The following is a 20,447-nucleotide window of genomic DNA, read 5'->3' on the forward strand; positions in this document are numbered from 1 at the left end:
GAGAATTAAGGAAGGAAATAATTAGTCACAATTGCAGAAACTAGCTAAATACAAAGTGAAAGAATGCATGCGGCCTATTTCCTGCAGAGTACAGGAAGCCTTAATAACAGAATATGCAAAAATACAAGAGAAGTCCAAAAGAGAAACATGATTTGTACAAATGAATAAGAAAGGGACCAATCTCAATTTTAAATTACAAAAATGACTTTATTTTCTGTTCCTAGGTACTACATAGCCAAATAACTTTAAGACATTGTATCATGAGTTTACACTATGACAAACCAACTTTCAAGCATTTTCTTGACAGTCTTAGAGGTTTTGCCGGCATTTGACACAATCTGAACACATACAGCGCGAGAAAACAAGCAGCAGAAGGAAAACTAAGTGACCACGTAAGGCATTGAGTTTCAACCCTAGTAAAAATATTCATTAAATAGGCAGAATCGTATGGGAGAGGGAATGGTATTCAGCAGAAAGCAAATTTATTCCACATCTGAAACCATGCATAGGGACTGTTATTTAACATGGCTGAGAAATTAAGTTGTTCGAAGTTATATACCCCTTTTTAAGGTCTTCTAAATAAAAAAAAATTCCTTGGGGTGGGAGGAGACCCTCTTCCCTCTCCCCAAAAGGAATTCAAGGATGTTACTTTTATCAGTGAAAGGCTCTGGGAAGATGGAGTAAGAGTGGACAGCTAGTTTGGAAGGATGGTATGTAATTGTATTAGAAGCATGTCACTGAGGCCTAAATCTGAAAAATCAATGGCACGTCTGGTCGAGACTGTCCAGGCTTTCTTACAATGTATCTGAATAGACAGGAAAAAAAGTGAGAAAATCTTACCGACCCTTGAGGCATTCCCCTCACTAATAACTGTGCTGTTTTGCTATGGAACCCTATCTACCCTGAGTTCTTGAGATCCTACCAAAAATGTGAATCGTTTGAACGGCATTATCACATTCAGGATTTATAGGAGAATGTAAATTGAATCTTAATTTAGTCTCTAAACACAAATGGAAATTGTTTTGAGGTTTATCTTATCTATTCATTACTACATATTGCTGACAGTTTTCATAAAGATGGACCATGAGTGTTTACTCTTTTAGTAAATATATCATTACTACTGATCAGGTATTTGGTATGAAATTAGATTAGAGAGTAAAATACTCCTTAAAAAATGGACTTTTCTTAGAATTAGGAACATAAACAACAGCAAAACCCTTGGGGGAAATGATAACAAGAGATGTAAAGATTTTTTTTCTCCTCTTTCTTATAACAGAAATCATAATTGCAGAAATGTGGACTTTCCTCATCGCAAGTAACCCAAGGAAGATTCCAGGTTGCTTAAGCCCCTCTCTATAAAGATGGCTTCAGAGGCAGATAAGGAGGCACCTCTTAAATGACCAAAGTGTTCACAGCAGGCTTATGTCCCAAGCCTTTCTGAAAAAGCAGTGCCTGCACACAGGATGCCATGGGAATTGTTAGAACTCATTACAATAGCTACATTGGAAACCTAAGGCAGAGAAGGGTGGGTGAACAATCAGAAAATTTACCAGTGTAAATAACAGGTTTCACTGTATCAAGAACACTTATATTAAAAGTGTTGTATTAAAAACAAAACAAAGTGAAAACCCAACATATAACTAGTTTTCTGAGATGTGGCCATCTTAGGTGAGTTCCACTGGGATATACTTAGATGCTCTGTTTCAACCAGACCATCCCCAGACAACTGTCCGTTCTACACTTAACCATTAAAACTGACCAAAGAGCATATTCACTATGGGTGTCCAATAGCCATAGGATTTAAGAGCACATACGATGCTTTTATATTTACATAAGCTGTTTCTCATGAGTCTTACAGAAGTTGGAGAAATAGAGCTAGTTGTTCCTTTTTAGCAAGAGCACTTGTTAAAATACGAAAAGGACTGGGTTTAATACCCCTTTTAACACTGAGTTGATTCATTAAAGAACTTTAGAAAAGTCAGCAGTTCATTTACCTGAGTTTCCCAGTTAAAGGCTAAAGAGTAATTTAATGCTTTTCACTTAAGAATGTGAACAAAAATATACAATATTAAAAAGGGTCAGGGTCAGAAAATTTAGACTCAAGATGAAGTTTGAACATTTTGAATTTTTATAAAATCTAACAGAAACATCTATGAATTTTCCTTCCTAGTTAAACCATAAAGTCATAGAACTATACTGATTTACTGGATGTTATTTAGAACTTAGGTTAGGGGTCAGCCTGTGAAATCATTAAGAAAGCGAATCAAATTCTTTTGGCATTTTGAGCAAATTGTCACAAAGACTAATTATTAGTGACTTCAGTTATGAACACGTATGAGATTATGAGTTAACACCAGATAAAGATTTCAGCGTAAATATGATTTTTAACCTGCATAGGTCCCTTTTAAGGGTGATCTAGAAAACAACTATAAATTTTATCCAGAAAAATAGTGCACCTAATGTTTTACCACCTTTCAACAGGGGTATTCTTGTCATGCTCAGCCATGGACAATCTTCCAGGTTTGTTTGTTTGTTTGTTTAAAACAGGTAGGGCTATGTTTCTAAATATAACACATTGTTCATAATCAGGATCCTAACAACATTCTAGAATTGAATATTTTATCCTACAAGAAATATAACCATGTTACTATCTTAAACATTTTGTTTCAATTCCAGGGCGAAATAAACCAGCTATACAAAATCACCATTGTTAACACTTAAACACAGAGCAGAGATAGCAAAGCATTTTGGTCTACATGATTCAATTATTAAATAAATGAAAAGCATCTCTTCCCCAAATCCTTTACCCCACGATGTATCATAACATTTAAAACACAATTGAGGTACATATATCTGCTGAGTAGTTCCCATAGCTGTGTTCCATGTATGACTCAAAGTAGCATTAAACAAAGTCACCAGGATCAAGGGGTAAATTTTAAAAGCAGCATCTTGAAACCCCAAACCATCTTTCTACTTTTCTTCGTTAAGTCACAAAACTTCCTTAGGTCAGACTAGGGTTCCGAAAACAGTATGAATTTGGAGCATAAAACAAAATTCCCACGATAGGTAGCACTGGTCCTGGATTGAGGGCACAAATAGTGCTTTCATTTTCCTGTTCTATACAGCTTAATAGTCAGTGAAAACTTTTGCCCAAGACCCATACTACGTTGGGTGTTTAAGTACAGAGATAAATAAAACTCGGCTAACCACCAGGCAAAAATTATTTCTATCTACTTAGCAATTTATTCACACTTAAAAAAAAAAAAAGGAACAGAACCATTTTAGATGAGATACTTTTTTTAAGCCAAAGACAGCAGACTTTCTGTGCTTGCATCACTAGCATTTGCAGCAAGGGCAGGCTTGAGGGAGACAGATAGATTTATATACGTACATATACGTGGATTATTTCGTGTAACAGGCAGAATTTGAATAGAGATCACCACTTCCACGCTACCCAGAGGAGCCAGTGTGCCTGCCTGGGTGCACCAGCTCTTCAGCAGAGTGCTTTAGTAGCACATTTTTTTTTTTTTCCATCGGATGTATTCACATATCAAGATATCAAAGATGATTAAGTTACTGAAAAACAGGCTTCTGATTCCGATTTTTAAATTTAATTACCTATTTTAATTAAAATAAATTAGCTTTTCTAAGGTTGTTCACCAGTACTACATACAATATTGATATTACATGGGAGGAACCTCTGTATTTCCTTTTCAATGATATTTTTTAAATGTTGGTAAAAATGTAAATCAGTTAAATTATAAATGACCAATTCAAGCAAGCTGACCATGGGAGATTATTGTCTTTACTCACTTACAAAATCCTTGCCCAAGGATAAATAACTGTCAGGGATGTGAAAGAATAGAATTTAGGGTTCTGTTGGAGGCAAGGGGAAATTTCGAAAAATAATAGTCTATGACAATGCCCTTATGTGAGTTTACACTCCAGAGAAGTGTTTTCTATAGAGTGAAATACTTGGCCAATGGAGAAGGCAGCTGGAATTAAAATAACTAGCACAGATTCCTTGGTACACATACAATGAAAACAAAAATAAGGACCCTGTACAAGTGTAAACAAGCTAAAAATGACCTTGGCAAAATATCTTCACTGATTTAAAAAACACCAAAAGCATGCAACTTAAAATTCCCTTCCCTTCACAAGAATGAACTGAAAAACCAAAACAAACAAAACAACCAAAACAAAAAAACAGACGGAACCATCTGTTTCTGTCAGTGGAAAACAATAATAGATACATTAGGTTCCAGGACAAATAAAACTTTAAAATATTAATATTGAAAAAATACAATTAAATTTTTATTAAAAATACATACTCCTTACTCAGTCTTTGTGTACATTTTGTTTTGTGTGAAAAAGAAAATAATAATAAAATAGGAAAGGCGTTAAGACTACCTAATTATTTATACTGTATTTGGTAGAAGCATGTTTCAGTCAAACTTTAAACAAAAATAAGTTATTCTGTTTTCATTTGCTCCCGGACATCAGAAGGCAGGGTTTCAAACAGAGCATCTTCTACAACTAAACCAGCTCGCTTCAGAGCCCGACAGTCGCCCAGTTCGGGAGGGAGAATTTCAAAGTGATTGCCTTTAACATCTAAATAGGAGAGAAACAGTAAATTTCCAATTTTTGGTGAAAGTACTGATAGGCTGTTTTTCCCAATCTTCAGAGTTTTTAGTTTCTTACAGAAATAGAGTTCATCTGGAAGGCTCTCCACTTTGTTACAAGTGATGGAAAAATACTGTAAACTTTGTAGAACTCCGATCTCAGGCGGGATAAATCTAATGTCATTGTAGGACAAGTCCAGGTATCGGATCTTGTTGCATAGAAAGAGGTGGGAAGGCAGCACCTCTATTTTATTGTGACTAAAGAAGAGGCGCTCCAGGCTGGTGAGTTTCTTTATATGCTCTGGGATGTAGGTGATGCTGTTATGCCACAGTTTTAGCACTGTCAACTTTCTCAAGTGCTGGAAGCTAACGATCTCTTCTATAGATTTCAGATTATTTTCCTTGAGGTCCAATTCCTGGAGGCTAAGCAGGCTGAACACGGCGTGAGGAATGCGCTCCAGGTCACAGTGGACCAGCTCTAGCTCTGTCAGATTGGTCATCTTCTTCAGATTGTTAAGCATCACCAGCTTGGTGCCGTCGTTGTGTATGCACATCTTCTGGAGATGGCTGGAAACATCAACCACTGCCTGCGGGATTTTGGAAACATTGCTTTTGATAGAGAGAATTTTAAGGCTTTTGAGATCCCGCAGAGACTCAAGGGTGATATTTTTGGAAATATCGTGACTTAGAGAGCCAACCAGGTAGAGCTCCTCCAGGTTCCGGAGGCCATACATCCAGGGGGGCAGCTCCCTCATATCATCAAACTTGACGCTCAAGACCTTGAGGTTCTCCTTCAGGAAAGAGAGCGCCGCGCTGTGGATTTTGACCGAGCACTGGTGCAGAGAGAGCTCCTGGAGATTGTCTAGCTGCGCAATGGTGGCTGGTATCATGACATTCTTAATGATTTCAAGTTTTAGAGACTGCAACTCTGTGATTTCAAACACAGTGTCTGGAAGGCCAGAGAGCATGATGAGAGGCAATTCCAGGCGGTTATGGGCATTCGTCTGCAGCTTCTGCCTCAGTTTATCCGGAGTCCACTCATTGTTTAAATTCAGCTGCTTTAATTTGTTTTCACTCACTTCAGACAGGAACACTGCAAACCTCTTGGAATACAGAGGGTCGTACTGATCTATCATATGAAGCATAAAAGCAAAGTCATTTTTCACGTCTGGAATATCATCAATTCCAGTTTCCTGCCGGACATACTCAAAAGAGTACTCCCTCAGAGAACGGTAGAACAGCCAGTATAAGGTATAAAGGCACGTCAATCCGTAGATACTTACAAAGCACAGGTAGCAAAAGGAGAGTTTTGAGAACAAGTGTGCCATGGTATGATTGCAAGAAAAGTTTTTATATCCAGTCATGTCCTGAATGTCAACATTACAGTCCACTGTAAACTGGACTTTGGAAACCAGGGCGCTATTATATGCAATGATGATTAGGAATTTTATAACCTTAAGTACAGTCTGACGAACATACATAGCATATAATATATCACCTTCTTCTACGTGCAGCCTGAACTTCTTCACCTTCTCAAATAAAGCCTTCGCTTGCTCACCCTCCTTCTTATCGAGAGCCCCTGCAGTGGATTTGTCAACCACAAACTTCTCAGGAATTGACTTTAAAGACTGAGAGTTGACCAGGCTGCCTTCTGGACCAGACTGGGTGGTGTTGGACCGGCTCATGTTGTTCTTCCTGTTGTCCTTTTCTTCTGAGTCCTCCCCAGACACTTCAGATAAAGCCCGTGTGGTCCAGGGAGAGTCAAAACACTTCCCCAGGATTGAGATGAAATGTTCTATTTTGGAGCTGGAACCAGGGAATTTGAACCAAAAGTTGCTACAGAGCATGAAGACCAGGGTATGGATGAGGACAAGGTAAGGGAAATACTTTGCGTACCAGTGGAGGGCTCGCTCATAGCACATCTGGTTAATAAAGCTGTACTGCTGAAGGTCCAAATCTGTCTTCAGTCCTTTCATTTCCACAGTGACTGGGTTAGTAGGAGACGGTTTCGGTGGAGGCAGCGGGGTGGTACTGGCCACTGCTTGAGAGACATTTGAAACAGAAGAGTGGTTCTGAGAAGGCTGCACTCTTTTTGGAAGGCAGATTATCTTGTCTTGCATGACCTGAAACAAAGAAATAATATTTTCAAATTATATTACTCAAAGAGCTTTCATAATGTCATTAGTGCGAAGAAAGCAGCAATAACATCCAATAAATGTCCATTTCCTTTGCCTGGAGAACACAATGTTCAATTCCAGCACCGAGATTTTTATTCTTAGCCCACATGTTGGAAAAATGAAATGTATCGATATATCTTTGTTCACCATGTCTAACTCATGACACAAAACGCAGCAGTTTTGTTAGGACACAGAACGATTCACAACAAAATAAATATTTAAAGAACATTCATGTTTAAAAAAAATTTTTTTTAATTTGCATTTCTTCTCTCACTGAAGCCTGGGAGAATCAGTCATTGGTCTGGGAAGTACATCCTCTTATCAGACTCAGTCCTGAATTGGATGGCTCCCAAGATTTATATTAGTTTCTGTATGAGAAGCATCAAAAGGAGGAAATATGGGAGAAATTCCCATCTTTATCATTTCCTCTTTTCTTTCTATCCATATCTTAGACATGCACAGATGAACGTGAATGGCTTTAATAAAATGGGAATTTACTAAGCTTTTGTAAAAACTATTTCTTCAGAGAGAGATGAAAAAATACAGAAATGTTCGATAGTAAAATAGTTATGTCTAAACTTGCTGCTTTCACACAAAATATTACATCAACTTCTATCCCTCTACCAATGCTTCAATTTGTTGAAAAGAATATTAAGCCCTAAGAATGTCCAGCAGTCTCATAAGATTGCAATTTGGGTAAGAGAGAACACATTCTTTCTGAAGATGAGGTAGGATGAGGCAAAATACTCCTTGAATCAACCTGGAGGAATCATCCCCAGGAAGAAGTACACGTAAGTGGAATCATCTGGACAATAAGCAAACAGTTCAGAGAAAGAATAATAACCAAGAAATTGATGGTAATAACATGGAATTAATAATGCAGGGGAAGTCTATTTGTACCTTATGTCAAATGGCTGAAAATCCATAGTGTACAATGATTTTGCAACAGCAAAGCTCTTTATGTTGATTCTAGAAGTAGAAACTGACTCTATTACAAAGTAGACTGCTATGGCATGAGAATATGACCATAACCTGGTGACATGGGAGATATAGCTAGTATGTTAATATGACATTGTTAATGGTGTGATGAAAATAGAGACGAGCTAGAAGGTAAAAAGGCAGGCACCTTCTGGAGGTGCTAAGTCCCTGCCAAGCAACCAGGCGGCCCCATTACTGCCCCCTGCCCAGCCCTTCTCCAGGCTTGCTGCTCATGGGGGAAGACGATAAACCTCTGGAGCGTGGCTGCTGCAGAGGGTTTCAGGTTACGCCCTGCACCAGGGTGCCCAGCTGAGGGGCAAGTGTGGGCTGAAATCCTGCTTGTGCCCCCCTCGCTCAGCTGTTCACCCTCATGGGATGCCTTTTTATATTCTGCACAAAGGTACCTGATTGGCTAGCGTCTGCCATGCTAGAGAGGTAGGTCATTTTCTCCCCATTCTACAGAAGAACCCAACTAAAGTTCAGAGAAGTTCAATAACTTGCCCACGTTCATATAGCTAGGAAACAGCAGAGCAGGCTAGTATATTTCCACCACCCCAGATAGTCTCCTCATTTCTCCGAGTTTCTGCTACGATGGCTTTAAGAGAACAGCCCAACATAGGAGGGGAACACATAGGCAATCTCCAGAAGTTCCTCTCTGCCTTCTGATGTCATATTTCTTTCAATCTTCACAAAGATGTAATTTTTAAAATGTGCCTATTGAAATCCCAGGAAGGTAAAGACAGTGATCTATTTTCCAGAAGTTGTTAACTACTCAGAAATGAGCACAGAGTAGAAAAAGATACTGAAATTTAGTCACTATGAACAATAAGCTGCTCATGCTGCCAAGAGAACACATCCTAAGAAGACTCCAGCAGAGACACAGCTCATGGTTGAAGTCCCAAAGAATGTGATGGCAGGTTGTCTATCCAGGACTACGAAAAGGAAGAGGGCCGGTTATGGAGTCCAGCAGTAAAGAGTGGAAGTTGTCTTCCATGGTTAACGGCAACTCTGCAACACTGAGAAGAACTGGGAGAAGCATCAATATTTTCAAAGTTACAGTAAAAAAGAGAAAGAAGACAAAAAAATAAGGCACATAGGTTTCTTTTAAAAAAAGAAATGGGTAAAGGGTGTTTCTGTGGGATATTTGTAAATAGCAGCTTGTAAGAACTTGAAAGTTTCTGTTTCACCTTTTCTGCTCTTTTGAGAAGCTTGTCTAATAAAACCTATACCTCACTTCTTTTTACCTTTACCCAGAAATTTAAAGATTAAAGTACAAAACAAGCCTTAAGGGAAGGCTGCAAAACAAATTGCAAAGGCATAATGGTAGGGCTCCAGGCTGCTGGTGCAGGGCTAAGGGAGAGTGCTTGGGGTAAGACCAGGGAGAAAGCCACCGCCCACATCCCATTCTACAAAGGATCGAGGCTCAGACCATCACCACCAGCTGATACACACACATGTCATTATGACGAGGGATCCCATCCTTTTCTTCTAGGGACAACCCTCAGACTGCCTTTGGAGGAAAAAGCATTGAGACTAGAGCTACACAGAGTGTTTATATAGGGGGAGGGCGAGAAAGAGGGGAAAGAAATGAGGGTAGGGGGAAGAGAGAAAAATTTAAAAAGCAAGATGAACAAGAGAATCTGATCCACAATATAGCAAGGTGAGGAAGTTACTCTCCTAAAAGCAGATACGAGAATAATTCTTTAAAAAAAATTTTTTTTTTTGATGTGGACCATTTTTAAAGTCTTTATTGAATTTGTTACAATATTGCTTCTGTTTTATGTTTTGGTTTTTTGGCCACGAGGCATGTGGGATCTTAGCTCCCCGACCAGGTATCAAACCCACACCCCCTGCATTGGAAGGTGAAGTCTTAACCACTGGACCACCAGGGAAGTCCTCCATGAGAATAATTCTTGAACAAAATCATCTACGTTAGAGAAAATATCTCAGTTAGTTTGGGAATGAGGAAGACAGGGATCTAGAAGGAGGTGAGTCACTGAGGGCAAAGGTCAGGTGAAGCCAGGCAACAAAGATGCTAAACCCCCCATGCTGTATTGGGATGAACAGGCTTGGAGTTAGGAGGAGTGAGTCAGCAGAGCAGAGAGGGGCTAGAATCGAAGGAAATAGCTCAAGCAACATGGTAGGAGGCTGGGGTGTACACTCATTATTTCTGTTTTGAGATGTAAATACCTTTCACTCTTCCCTAAACCTTTGGTAAAATCTGCTAAACACACACACACACACACCCCTATTATGAATGGATTTTGTGGAAATCACAGCAAAAAAAGGACTAAATTTCATGCTTGGATCAAAACTGAACAGACAAAGAGTTTGCCTGGGATGCTAAAAATCTATAAACTGTTTCCATGGAAGCAGGAACTGGGACCATGAGAACCTAATTCTTCTAGGAGTCTGTCAGAACTTAGGCCATGGACTGGAATTTGGTCCAATATCCTCTAGGTCCTAAGGAGCAGCTGACATCCAGTAATATAAATATATAAAATGCTCCTCAAGACTTTACAATTAAAGTTCCTAGAGGAATAAAAAATATACATGTAAAATCGTTCCATGTCTGTCATAATATCTAGGTAATATTTCTGGAAAAGAAACACAAGGGTTGCAGTGATTGGAGAAATGGGCTCACTAAAGTTGGATTCATGAATTCCCATTTGCAAATTATTTTGAGATAACACCACAGCTGTTTTTGAAAAAAAATTCTAAGGTCAATGAAATAAACTGAATTTCTTGCTGCTACTTTCTACAGGGGGATGTCTTTCAAGAGAAACAAAGTCAAATTCAAACTTCTTTAAAAAAGGAAGCAACCCATCCAAACTATGCCCTGAAATGCTGCTCAGATCTAGGACAAGAAATCAAATATTTAAAATTGTAATTATCACATTTATACTAGCAAAGAGATGCATTTTTAAGTAGAGTATGTACCCTCTTGATCGCATATTGAAATACCTCGCATGGTCAATGTAAACTTAGGGCCTTTTAATAGTAATTTTCAGTTTTAAATCATTAATGTTCGTCTACATCTTTGATTGTTTACCTTTGATGACGGTTATTTGATTCTCAGTCCCTTTGTTAGAATCATAACACCCATTATTATAATGTAAAAATAAGATCTACTTAATTTAGGCAGTTTCCAGAAAAGGATTGCAGTGAGAAGCAGCAGGGAACAGTGGTAACATGTTGAAACAGTTTCACATTTGCATGAATGCGACACCAAAGGGCTGAGGTTCAAACCAAACCAAACCAGACCAAACCACTTAGCTTCAGAGGAACTGCTTGATATAACAAAAATAGAGCAACATAAATAAGGGCCAGCTTATCTATTACATGAGGGAGACATAAATGACATCGATGGCGGTGGTGTAGGATGTGTAGAACACAAGTGCTGAGTAGTTCTGCGTGTGCCTCAGGAAAAGTTAACCATTGTGGAGGTTCTGCTGTACGTCAGATATGTTAGAGATACCAAGAGCAATGTGCCCTTCAAGGTCAAGCACAGGAGAAAGACAACTGAATCAGTCATGAGTGTTGCAAGTGCTCAAATTCATGCTCGTCTTTCACAATGAACTTTATAATCAACTTTATAGTCTAGATCCAGAAAAAAAAAAAAACAAAAACCTTGGTGGTATTTTTATTGGGATTACATTACATTTGTAAATTAATTTAAGAAACACTGACATCTTTATGGTGTTGATTCTTCCTCTCCATGGTGTGTGTTTCCACTTGTTCAATCTAATTTTGTGTCTCCCAAGAGTGTTTCATAGTTTTCCCCAAATAGATTTTGGACATTTATTGTTAAGTTATGCTTAAACATTTTATTTTTTGCTATTATAAATCTTTTTTAAAAAACACATATTTAGCACAGAAGGGAGTCCCTTCACCTTTCCTACTCCCTTTCCATTCCTTAGGAAGCCCTGATAAGCTTGGTGCGTACTCTTCTGGATCTATATCTGTGCATTTACAGAAACATGACATATAAACACATGGGATCTTCCTATATGAGTTGTTCTTGCACCTTAAGTTTTTCACTTTCATAGTTATGTCTTGGAGACCTTAACACATCGGCACATAGGGATCTACTTCATTCTAAGGGCCACATTATTACATGGTGTGGATGTGCTATAATTTATTAAAAACATTCCAATGACGATGTGCATTTAGGCAATTGTTAACTTAAAAACAGTGCCAGTCTCAAAAAAGTACATGCTGCCTGATTTTACATGGCATTCTGCAAATCAGGCCAGAGAACAGATCAGTGGTTGCCAGAGGTTCACTGCAAAGGTTCAGAACCAGGGAATTCCTTGGGGTGTTGAGACTCTTTTGTATCCTGTGTGGTGTTACAAGAATTTATGCATGTTTTAAAATTTAAATAGATACCTTGTTTTGATAAAGAGTGCATTTTAGAAATGCTGTCTAATATTAACAGAGCTCCACCGGCTTTCCCTGTTTTTTAAATATCCTTCTTTAATCTGTATTTTGCACTTTTGTCTGTGATTTTGTTTTATTTTTTTAGGTGTCTGTTTTATGTCTTTTTTAAAAAATCTAAACTAATCACCTCTTTCTCTTACAAGTGAATTTAATCTATTACATTATTTTGCTAACCTCACTCATATTTGGATATTTACTGACATTTGGATTATTTCCATAATTTTATTTTTATTTTATTTTTTTAACATGTTTATTGGAGTATAATTGCTTTACAATGTTGTGTTAGTTTCTGCTGTATAACAAAGTGAATCAGCTATACATATACATATATCCCCATATCCCCTCCCTCTTGTGCCTCCCTCTCCATATTTTTATTTTTATATATACCATTTCTTCCTCCTTCCTGCTTTCTGTTGCATTGATAACATCTTCCACATCTCCTATTTTCCATCCTGCTTCAGCTGATTGGGAAGGTGAAGACTAAATTTCTGTAATAAAGGTTATCTATAATTTCTCAAAATGTATACACTTAAAGCTTTTCAGAATCCCTACCTCCCCTTCCAAGCATGTTTTAACTACCCGCTGAACCAGAGTTTGTTTTAGCTTCCCTTTGAAACACACAATTAAAAAAAATAATCTGTAGTTGATTGTGATTATTTACGTATTTATCATGTGCTCACCAATTTTCTTAGATCCTTTATCTTGCCCCTGGGTTCCTTTTCCTTTTGGCTAAAGTATCTCCCTTAATAATTCTCTAGGGTAGCTTTGAAGATTTTACCTTTAACCCCAGATCTTCTATATTTTCACTTTAATTTTAAGTGTATGTAGATGAACACTGCTTGATACCTGTAGCTAAGGACTTGACTTTCTTCAATTTTGGAAAACTTTAGCAATATCTCCTTAAATAATTGCTTCAAAACTTGCTTCATCATTTCTTCCATTTTTTTTTGCAATTCCTATTAAATGTATGTTAGAGTCTCTCAACTGATCTTCCACGGGTGTGTGTTTGTGCTTTTTAATCCCTGTCTCTCTCTGTGCTGGCCTCTGGGTAACTCAGAACTCTTATCTAAGTCATTACTTCTTTCTACAACTGAGTACAGTGTCATTATTCTACCTATTGATATTTTAAAGTTCAGTGGCTTTTTTATTTCCATGATTTCTAAATTTTTTATATCCATTTGATCTTATGTCATATCTACCTACTTTTTAATGTTATTTCTTTGACCACTCTAAATCTATTTTTTCTGCTTTTTATTTATTTTTTTTGAACTTTTTAAAGTAAATGTATTTATTTTAACTTCACTGCTTGTTTGTTTTTTTTTTTAAATTTTTTTATTTATGGCTGTGTTGGGTCTTCGTTTCTGTGCGAGGGCTTTCTCTAGTTGCGGCAAGCGGGGGCCACTCTTCATCGCAGTGCGCGGGCCTCTCACTGTCGCGGCCTCTCTTGTTGCGGAGCACAGGCTCCAGACGCGCAGGCTCAGTAGTTGTGGTTCACGGGCCCAGCCGCTCCGCGGCATGTGGGATCTTCCCAGACCAGGGCTCGAACCCGTGTCCCCTGCATTGGCAGGCAAATTCTCAACCACTGCGCCACCAGGGAAGCCCTTCACTGCTTGTTTTAAAACTTAGTTTCATCTCAGGTGGAGTGAATCAATATTCCAACTGTCAGTTTTGCTGAGAGACTTTCTTAGTATCATTTTCTTCATGTGTTCTGGGTGGTAGGCTTGTTCTGAGATTGCTTTCTCTCGCGCACTCTTTTGTGGTTTCCCGCGCCCAGCTCCCCAGTCCACCATTAGGACTTGTCTTGGTGTTTTGATGTTCTCCTGTGATGTCAGGATCTCACAGTTCCAGTCAGGGAGACATGGGCAGGCTGACTCAGTTCCTGGTTGGGAGGCACCCCAGATGCACGGTTTCCTCTGAAGTACCAGCTCCAGCAGCCAGTTAATTGCCATTCTTTTTAGCTTCCTTTTGGGAGTGAGGACCTTTGGCTACAAACAGTGACCAGGCTCCAGTCTCTTATCTTGCTTGGTGCATTTTTAGTTCCTTTACTGGCAGGAGCTGAGCTCCTGGCCGCTACTGCCTGCATTTGGATGACAGCCCAGCTGTTGCTTCAGCCCCGCTCAGTATTCCATTTGTGCTCCACAGAAGTGTTTATCTTGTTTTTGAGTCCATGTATGCATTTTTGGTACCTCCTTTTATATTTTATCATGGGTATACACGTTGAACACAGGGAGTGTTTTCAAGCATAACTCTTGCTTTACTATCTTTTCATAAGAGAGAGACAGTGTGCTGTAATATAAAATTAGTCTCAAGACTACCATTATGAAGAATCAACAATGCTTGGGTAGCGCCAAACAAGGTAAACCTGCAATGTCAAATTCCTCTCCCCACAAGAAAAGGCTGGATTTCTTTATACATCTCCCCCTAACAGCATATGAGAGTACTTATTTTCCTACAACCTCAACAATTAAGTACAATATTTTTTCTATGAACTATAACCCCAAAATTATTTCTCTGGTTTAGACTTTAAATCTTAGTTATGACTATATTATCACTGAAAGAAGTGAGAAAACTTGCTGCATATGGTAAAACAGCAGGCATCATTCCAATATGTTAATGTGTGACCCGGGGGTATTCTTTAGATTGTGACCTGTTCTTTTAAAAGATGGTGCTTTAACTGGGTTATGGCAAGTTGGATACAGACATGTAGACTGGAGCCACAAAGTGGCAGGTGGGCCAACAGGAAGGTGATTATCTTTTACCCTCCCTCCACTCCATAGATTCAAATACAACTGGTTCCAAAGGGTTGTACCCTGAAGCTGATCGTCCAGATTTGTCCCCAGTCTGATAGAACAAAACAAGCTATCTCTGCTGATCTAAGAGTGACCTAGCAAGAAACAGATCCCAAAGACCTATTCCCCAGGGCTTGTTCAGAGAGCTTCTAAGGACAGACTATCCATATAGTCTAAAACTATAAGGATAGTTTATCACTTACTGAATATCTACTTTATGCTAACCATTATAGGAAAATCAAGGAGGCATAACTAATGTCCTAAAACTTATTGAATATCTACTTTATTGAATATCTACTAAAACTTATTGAATATTTACTTTATGCTAACCATTATAGGAAGATCAAGGAGGCAGAACTAGCGTTCACTGTTCTAAAAGCACTTACAGTCTCGTTGGAGAGACATAAACAGCCACATGAAAAGTCAAACAACAGTGCACACAAGGCTGTACATATACCATGCGAATGATGTGGTAAATGAAATAAAAGCTAAGGCTTGCAGTGAGCAGAGAAGGATTCATGCAGTAGGAGCAACTTCATTTGGGCCTCGAAGCTGCTGGACTTGGATAGGTTTTGCTGGGAGGGTAAGGTCAGAACCTTGTGGGTTCCAGAGACAGGAGGCAAAGGGCTGCATTTGGGAAGAACAAGGAATAAGATTAAAAAGATGGGACCTCCCTGGCGGTCCAGTGGTTAGGATTCCGAGCTTCCACTGCAGGGGGTGCAGGTTCGACCCTTGGAAGGGGAACTAGGATCCTGCATGCCGCACAGCGTGGCCAAAAAAAAAATTTTTTTTTAATAAATAAATAAAGAAAGAAAGATGGACTGTTGCTCTTCCTTTCTGAGGTAGACCCATTTCTCCTGGGAAAAGAGATGGAGATACAAGGGAAGGGAATTAACTTTCATGTCACTAAGTTATCAGTTAATGTACGAACTAATTATGTTCTCTCAGAAATAAGATGCTAGAAGACAAAGCATCTGTCCTCAAGAGACGTGAGATTTACCTTCGTCAGTGATAGGATTAACTCTGAGAATGCAGAATCTGTTTTAAGGCTAACTACTGAAAATATTTTAAGTACCAAAAATCTTGTTGAGAAAGAAGGAACTGAAAAGGCAGGGAAGATGGTTCTAAAAGGGCGAAGATTTAAGTGCTTTCATTCTCAGCAAATGTCTTATTCACAAGGCTTGCTATTCTCCAAGTCCAATACACGTGTATTTGGGGGCAATCACCACTGGAGCACAAAAACAGACATCCACAAGCACCACACACACTGCATGACTCTCACCAACACAAACAAGTCCTTGTCCCCAGGGGAGATGGAAAAGCATAACTGCAAGGGTGTGGCATCATTTCCTGCCTGCTGTGCACGTGGTATCTTCCTTCTTTAATGATGATGTTTAAAACTCATGTGTTGGTCAGGAAATAACACCCTGTGTATGGAGGAAGTTTAGACCCAGAGAGTAAAGAAAGGAAGAGAGCGAGCAGTCTAAAGATAATTGACAAACTTTCAGATGTTTATTAATAAACACAAGGGCTGAGTAAAAAGTCTGCTTTTATTGGTTGCTCATTTCCTCAATAGCAACAGGAAAAGGAGAAGCACAAGATCATACCCTGGCACCTCTGGGGCATGAAGGCAATGTCCTGGGGAAAAAATCGAAGGGGCTGGAGGGGTGAGCTGATTAAAACTTAGATTTTTGAATTAACGAATTCTCTTGGTGGTAAGGTGTAACAATAGTACACTTGCTATCGGATTCATCTGTACATGATTAAAAACCAGACATCAAGCAAATCTTCTCTAGTGAAGCATCAACAGAAATTTATCTGCTTGAGGAACATAAAATGCCACCAGTCTGGTAGAAGAATTAAACATTGAAAAAGTTAAAGCATAATTACCTGAGTCATTACTATACATTAATAGAACAAAAGTATACAGTTAACTGGAGCAGTTTTTAAGTACTGATTTTCCCTCTATCGTAGTACCTGTGGAAACATAGTGTAATTGTCTATTATCATTTTACCTCCTAGACCAATAAGCTCTCTAAAGGCAATCTCCAACCTTGTTGACATTGCCCGGCACAAAGTAAGTATGTACTAAATATGAGGTGAATAAATAAACACTGTGCCCCCTCTCCAAAGGAAAACAAACCACAACAACGGCAAGTACACACATGTATAAAATCAGATGCCAGTGAACATCTGGAAAAATTTGCCTTAGCTACTTTCCTCTGAGATGAAACAGCTCACTTCACACAACCTCCAAATTGCCAAGTGATGTCAGCCTAGTGATTCCTAAAGCCGGAGCTAAGTGCTGACTCATTTAAGATACACAAAGAGAGTGCCAGATTTGGGAGGCACTACCTATTCATTTCATTTCCAAGTAAAAGAAGAAACCATCACATCTACTTTAGGATCCTGTATGCATTTTGATACCTCTCTTAATAAAGGCAATTCTCCTACCACTATGAATATACATACACTGACTTTTCGAGGGTAAGGATGACTTATACATACTATGAATGTTAATTTTTTTTAAACCCTCGGTTAGCCTGAGACTTCCCAGCCATCAAGGATGCTTTCATTTCCTGTAGCTTGTATTTTAGTTGTATCTATGTTATGTTTTCTTCCCCTTTCTTTTAAAGAAAGCTTCTCCAGGACACAAAAAAAGAAAAGAAAAATGAGGGAGTGGATGAGATTCAAAACTGTTTTCATTTTGCTTCATGGCATTTTTCCCATAAGCCAGGTAGACTAATGAATTATTTGATCCATGGCAATTTAAGATTTAAGTGGAAAGCATCCGTTTCAAAGTCAAACCATGCGAGAAAATTCAGTGCAGATACAAAAACTATGGATAAACATTAGAAACATACTGTTAGTGATTCATAACCAAGACAATTTGTTTCTGGTGCTTAAAAATTTGAAATATTTATAATTATGCTCTTGAAATAATGAAGAAAAAGCTCTGAAGCAACCCCCGGGGACTGAAACCATAGTTCTGTACTCAACTGACTCATCTCTGGACACTGTGCAGTTCACTGATAAATCTGTGAGCAGGAGTAAGATAAAAGGAATTGGGAGAGTCCCAGAGAAACATAAATCCTCTGGACTATCCACACCAATGTACAAACAGCACAAAGATAAGGAATTCTAACACTGGAATCATACAAATAAACAAAAGAGTATTAAAAGAATCTTTAAAAAAAAAGATCATTTATTTTAGAAATTTTCTATAGTAATCAAAGAATAATTTGCTCTAGTACTCAGCAAGTGAATGATGTCAACTTCCAGGCTGTGGTAGCTGTACCTTGTTATGACATCACAGAAGACTTGCAGGTAAGGTAAGAGTCATGACAATCTGTCATTTAGGTGTGGTGGATGGTAGGAGAATTTTTTTTCCCAGTCATTATGCTTTTTGGAAGTTAAGCTATCTGGACTTCAGAAATACCATTAATTTGGTTCCACACATTCCAAGCGAACAGATCTTTTACCATATAAGGTGAATTTCAGTTATGGATTTTTTCTTTTTTCTGACTCATCTAGATGGCTGATCTCTGGGCAGGACCCAAGACCCTTCTTTGTTCCTCCTTACTTCTTTCTAGGAGAAGGAGGGCTAGTAGAGGTGGCAACATTAAAGGAGTAGTGTTAAACCTTGGTGCTCATAAGGGGTTAAGGCTCTGAGTTCAAGCAGGGGATCTCTTGGAATTAGTTCGTTTGGAGTCTCTCTTTAGAGCTTCTCTTAGGAGTCATCACTTTGAAGTCTCTCTTCTTCCTTGAAGTTGATGTGATAGGGTGGGTCTGGAGCTGCCTCCCTCTTGGAAGGGGATTATACCCTCGGAGGGCCAGGGGAGGATAGCTCACACAAGCTCTCCTCTTGGCTTTAGGGAGAATCAATAGTCAATTTCCTCCTCCCCACCGCTTCCTCACCCTGTCTCTTCCTTGCCCAGGCTCCCCTTTTCTTCATCGGGGCAAACAGAGATTAAAGTACAGGGAAAGAGGGTAAGGAGGCTTCCTGTGCTTTCTCCAGCTTCTGGTCCAGGTCTTCAGCACTTAGGCAAAGGAAGTCCTTGTGACTTATCTGAGTTCTGGCCTAGCTCACCAGGAGAGTGATAGTGAGGTTTGGGGCCAGAGCTTAGTTTTCATTAAATGTTCTTTTGTCTGTCTTGTCCTCTGTCTCTATAGCTCCTGCAGATCCTCTGGGAGAGGAAGGCAGATAGCTGTGGGAGGGAAGAATTGGGCATGTGGACCTTGATCTCGGATTTCTCTCAATCCGTTTGCCAGAGACCCAACTCATCACACCTGTGACATATGGAAATGCCCCAGATGAAGAGAAGGCATTTGAAGTCTATAGTTTAAAAGACTAAAAATAATAAATTTCTATTTTACCATCATTTTTTTTTCATATCTGTGAAGTAGGAATGATGCCAATCCTACTCATTTAATACAACTGGCTCAGAAAGGCCACGTATTTTACCCAAAATCATATGGCAGAGCCCATGTTTTCTGCTTGAAGCTTTGGGGAAAGATTTAACTCTTCTCTTTAATTTACTTGACCTAGCCGAAATTATAAAAATTAACCAAGATTTTATATTTCCAGTGAGCATATGAAGTTTCTTACAAGGTAAAATGATGATGTAGCTGATGGCCTGTTTATTAGACAAAAGATTTGTGGCTGATACTGCAGAATTTCTAAAAATATTAAGTTAAGCAACTGACCAGTACAATGATACACAGAAGTGATTCAGAAAGGGATCTCTACAACATTGTCTCATCATGCATTAGGCATTTTCTGAGTCCAGTATCCAGCACCAACATTTTAAAACTTAACATCAACATCCCAAAACATAAGCTAATGTACTTGAACTTAAGATTACACAGCCTTAGCTTTAGGTATCGGTGCAAAGAATCTCACCAGCTCTTAACACTAATATACCTTGAGTAGGGAGATGCCAACTCAAATTTAAAGTAGCTAACTCTAATATTGCCAGTTAGCATAGTTTATTTCTTAGGAAGACAAAAGATTTAAACTTGCTATTACATGATGAACAGTCATGTGTACATTTAAAAGCCTTTATTCCTTTATTCTTAGAAATAAAGTGCTGTTACATCTAAAAAGCTGAAAGTCTTTATTTGCTAGACACTTCCATGTGGACATTTGCCTCACAAGTCTTATTCTTTGTAACACACCACAACACTTTTTTTTTTTTCAGGAATATAATTGAAACCATCCGACCTAGAAATCAAGAAACTTGATTTCCCCAGGTAGACTTAACTATCCTTCCTCTTTTGCAGCTATTGCAATATATGGTCATTGCAATATGAACACACACACACACACACCCTGCAGCAATTATCTTCTGTTTTAGAAGGATGTATATGAATGTCCATCTTTGCAACAGTTTAAACATCTTCAGGGCCAAGACCAAGTTTTGTGTTGTCAGAACTTAGCA

General features: G+C 38.7%; 1 protein-coding gene across 3 annotated transcripts in view; it reads right to left on the reverse strand.

Moving 5' to 3' along the window:
* Positions 1-186: 186 nt before the first annotated feature.
* The window catches only part of LRRC8C (leucine rich repeat containing 8 VRAC subunit C), an 89,998-nt gene continuing 69,737 nt past the window's right edge, over positions 187-20,447 (reverse strand). For all 3 annotated transcript variants that reach the window (XM_082476939.1, XM_082476938.1, XM_082476940.1), the window contains one exon: positions 187-6,745. In XM_082476939.1, the coding sequence (XP_082333065.1) occupies positions 4,472-6,745 (2,274 nt within the window). In that variant the 3' untranslated portion in view covers positions 187-4,471. The remainder of the gene's footprint in view (positions 6,746-20,447) is intronic.

The sequence above is a fragment of the Balaenoptera physalus genome (assembly GCF_965194825.1).
Source record: "Balaenoptera physalus genome assembly, chromosome: 1".
Lineage (NCBI taxonomy): Eukaryota > Metazoa > Chordata > Mammalia > Artiodactyla > Balaenopteridae > Balaenoptera > Balaenoptera physalus.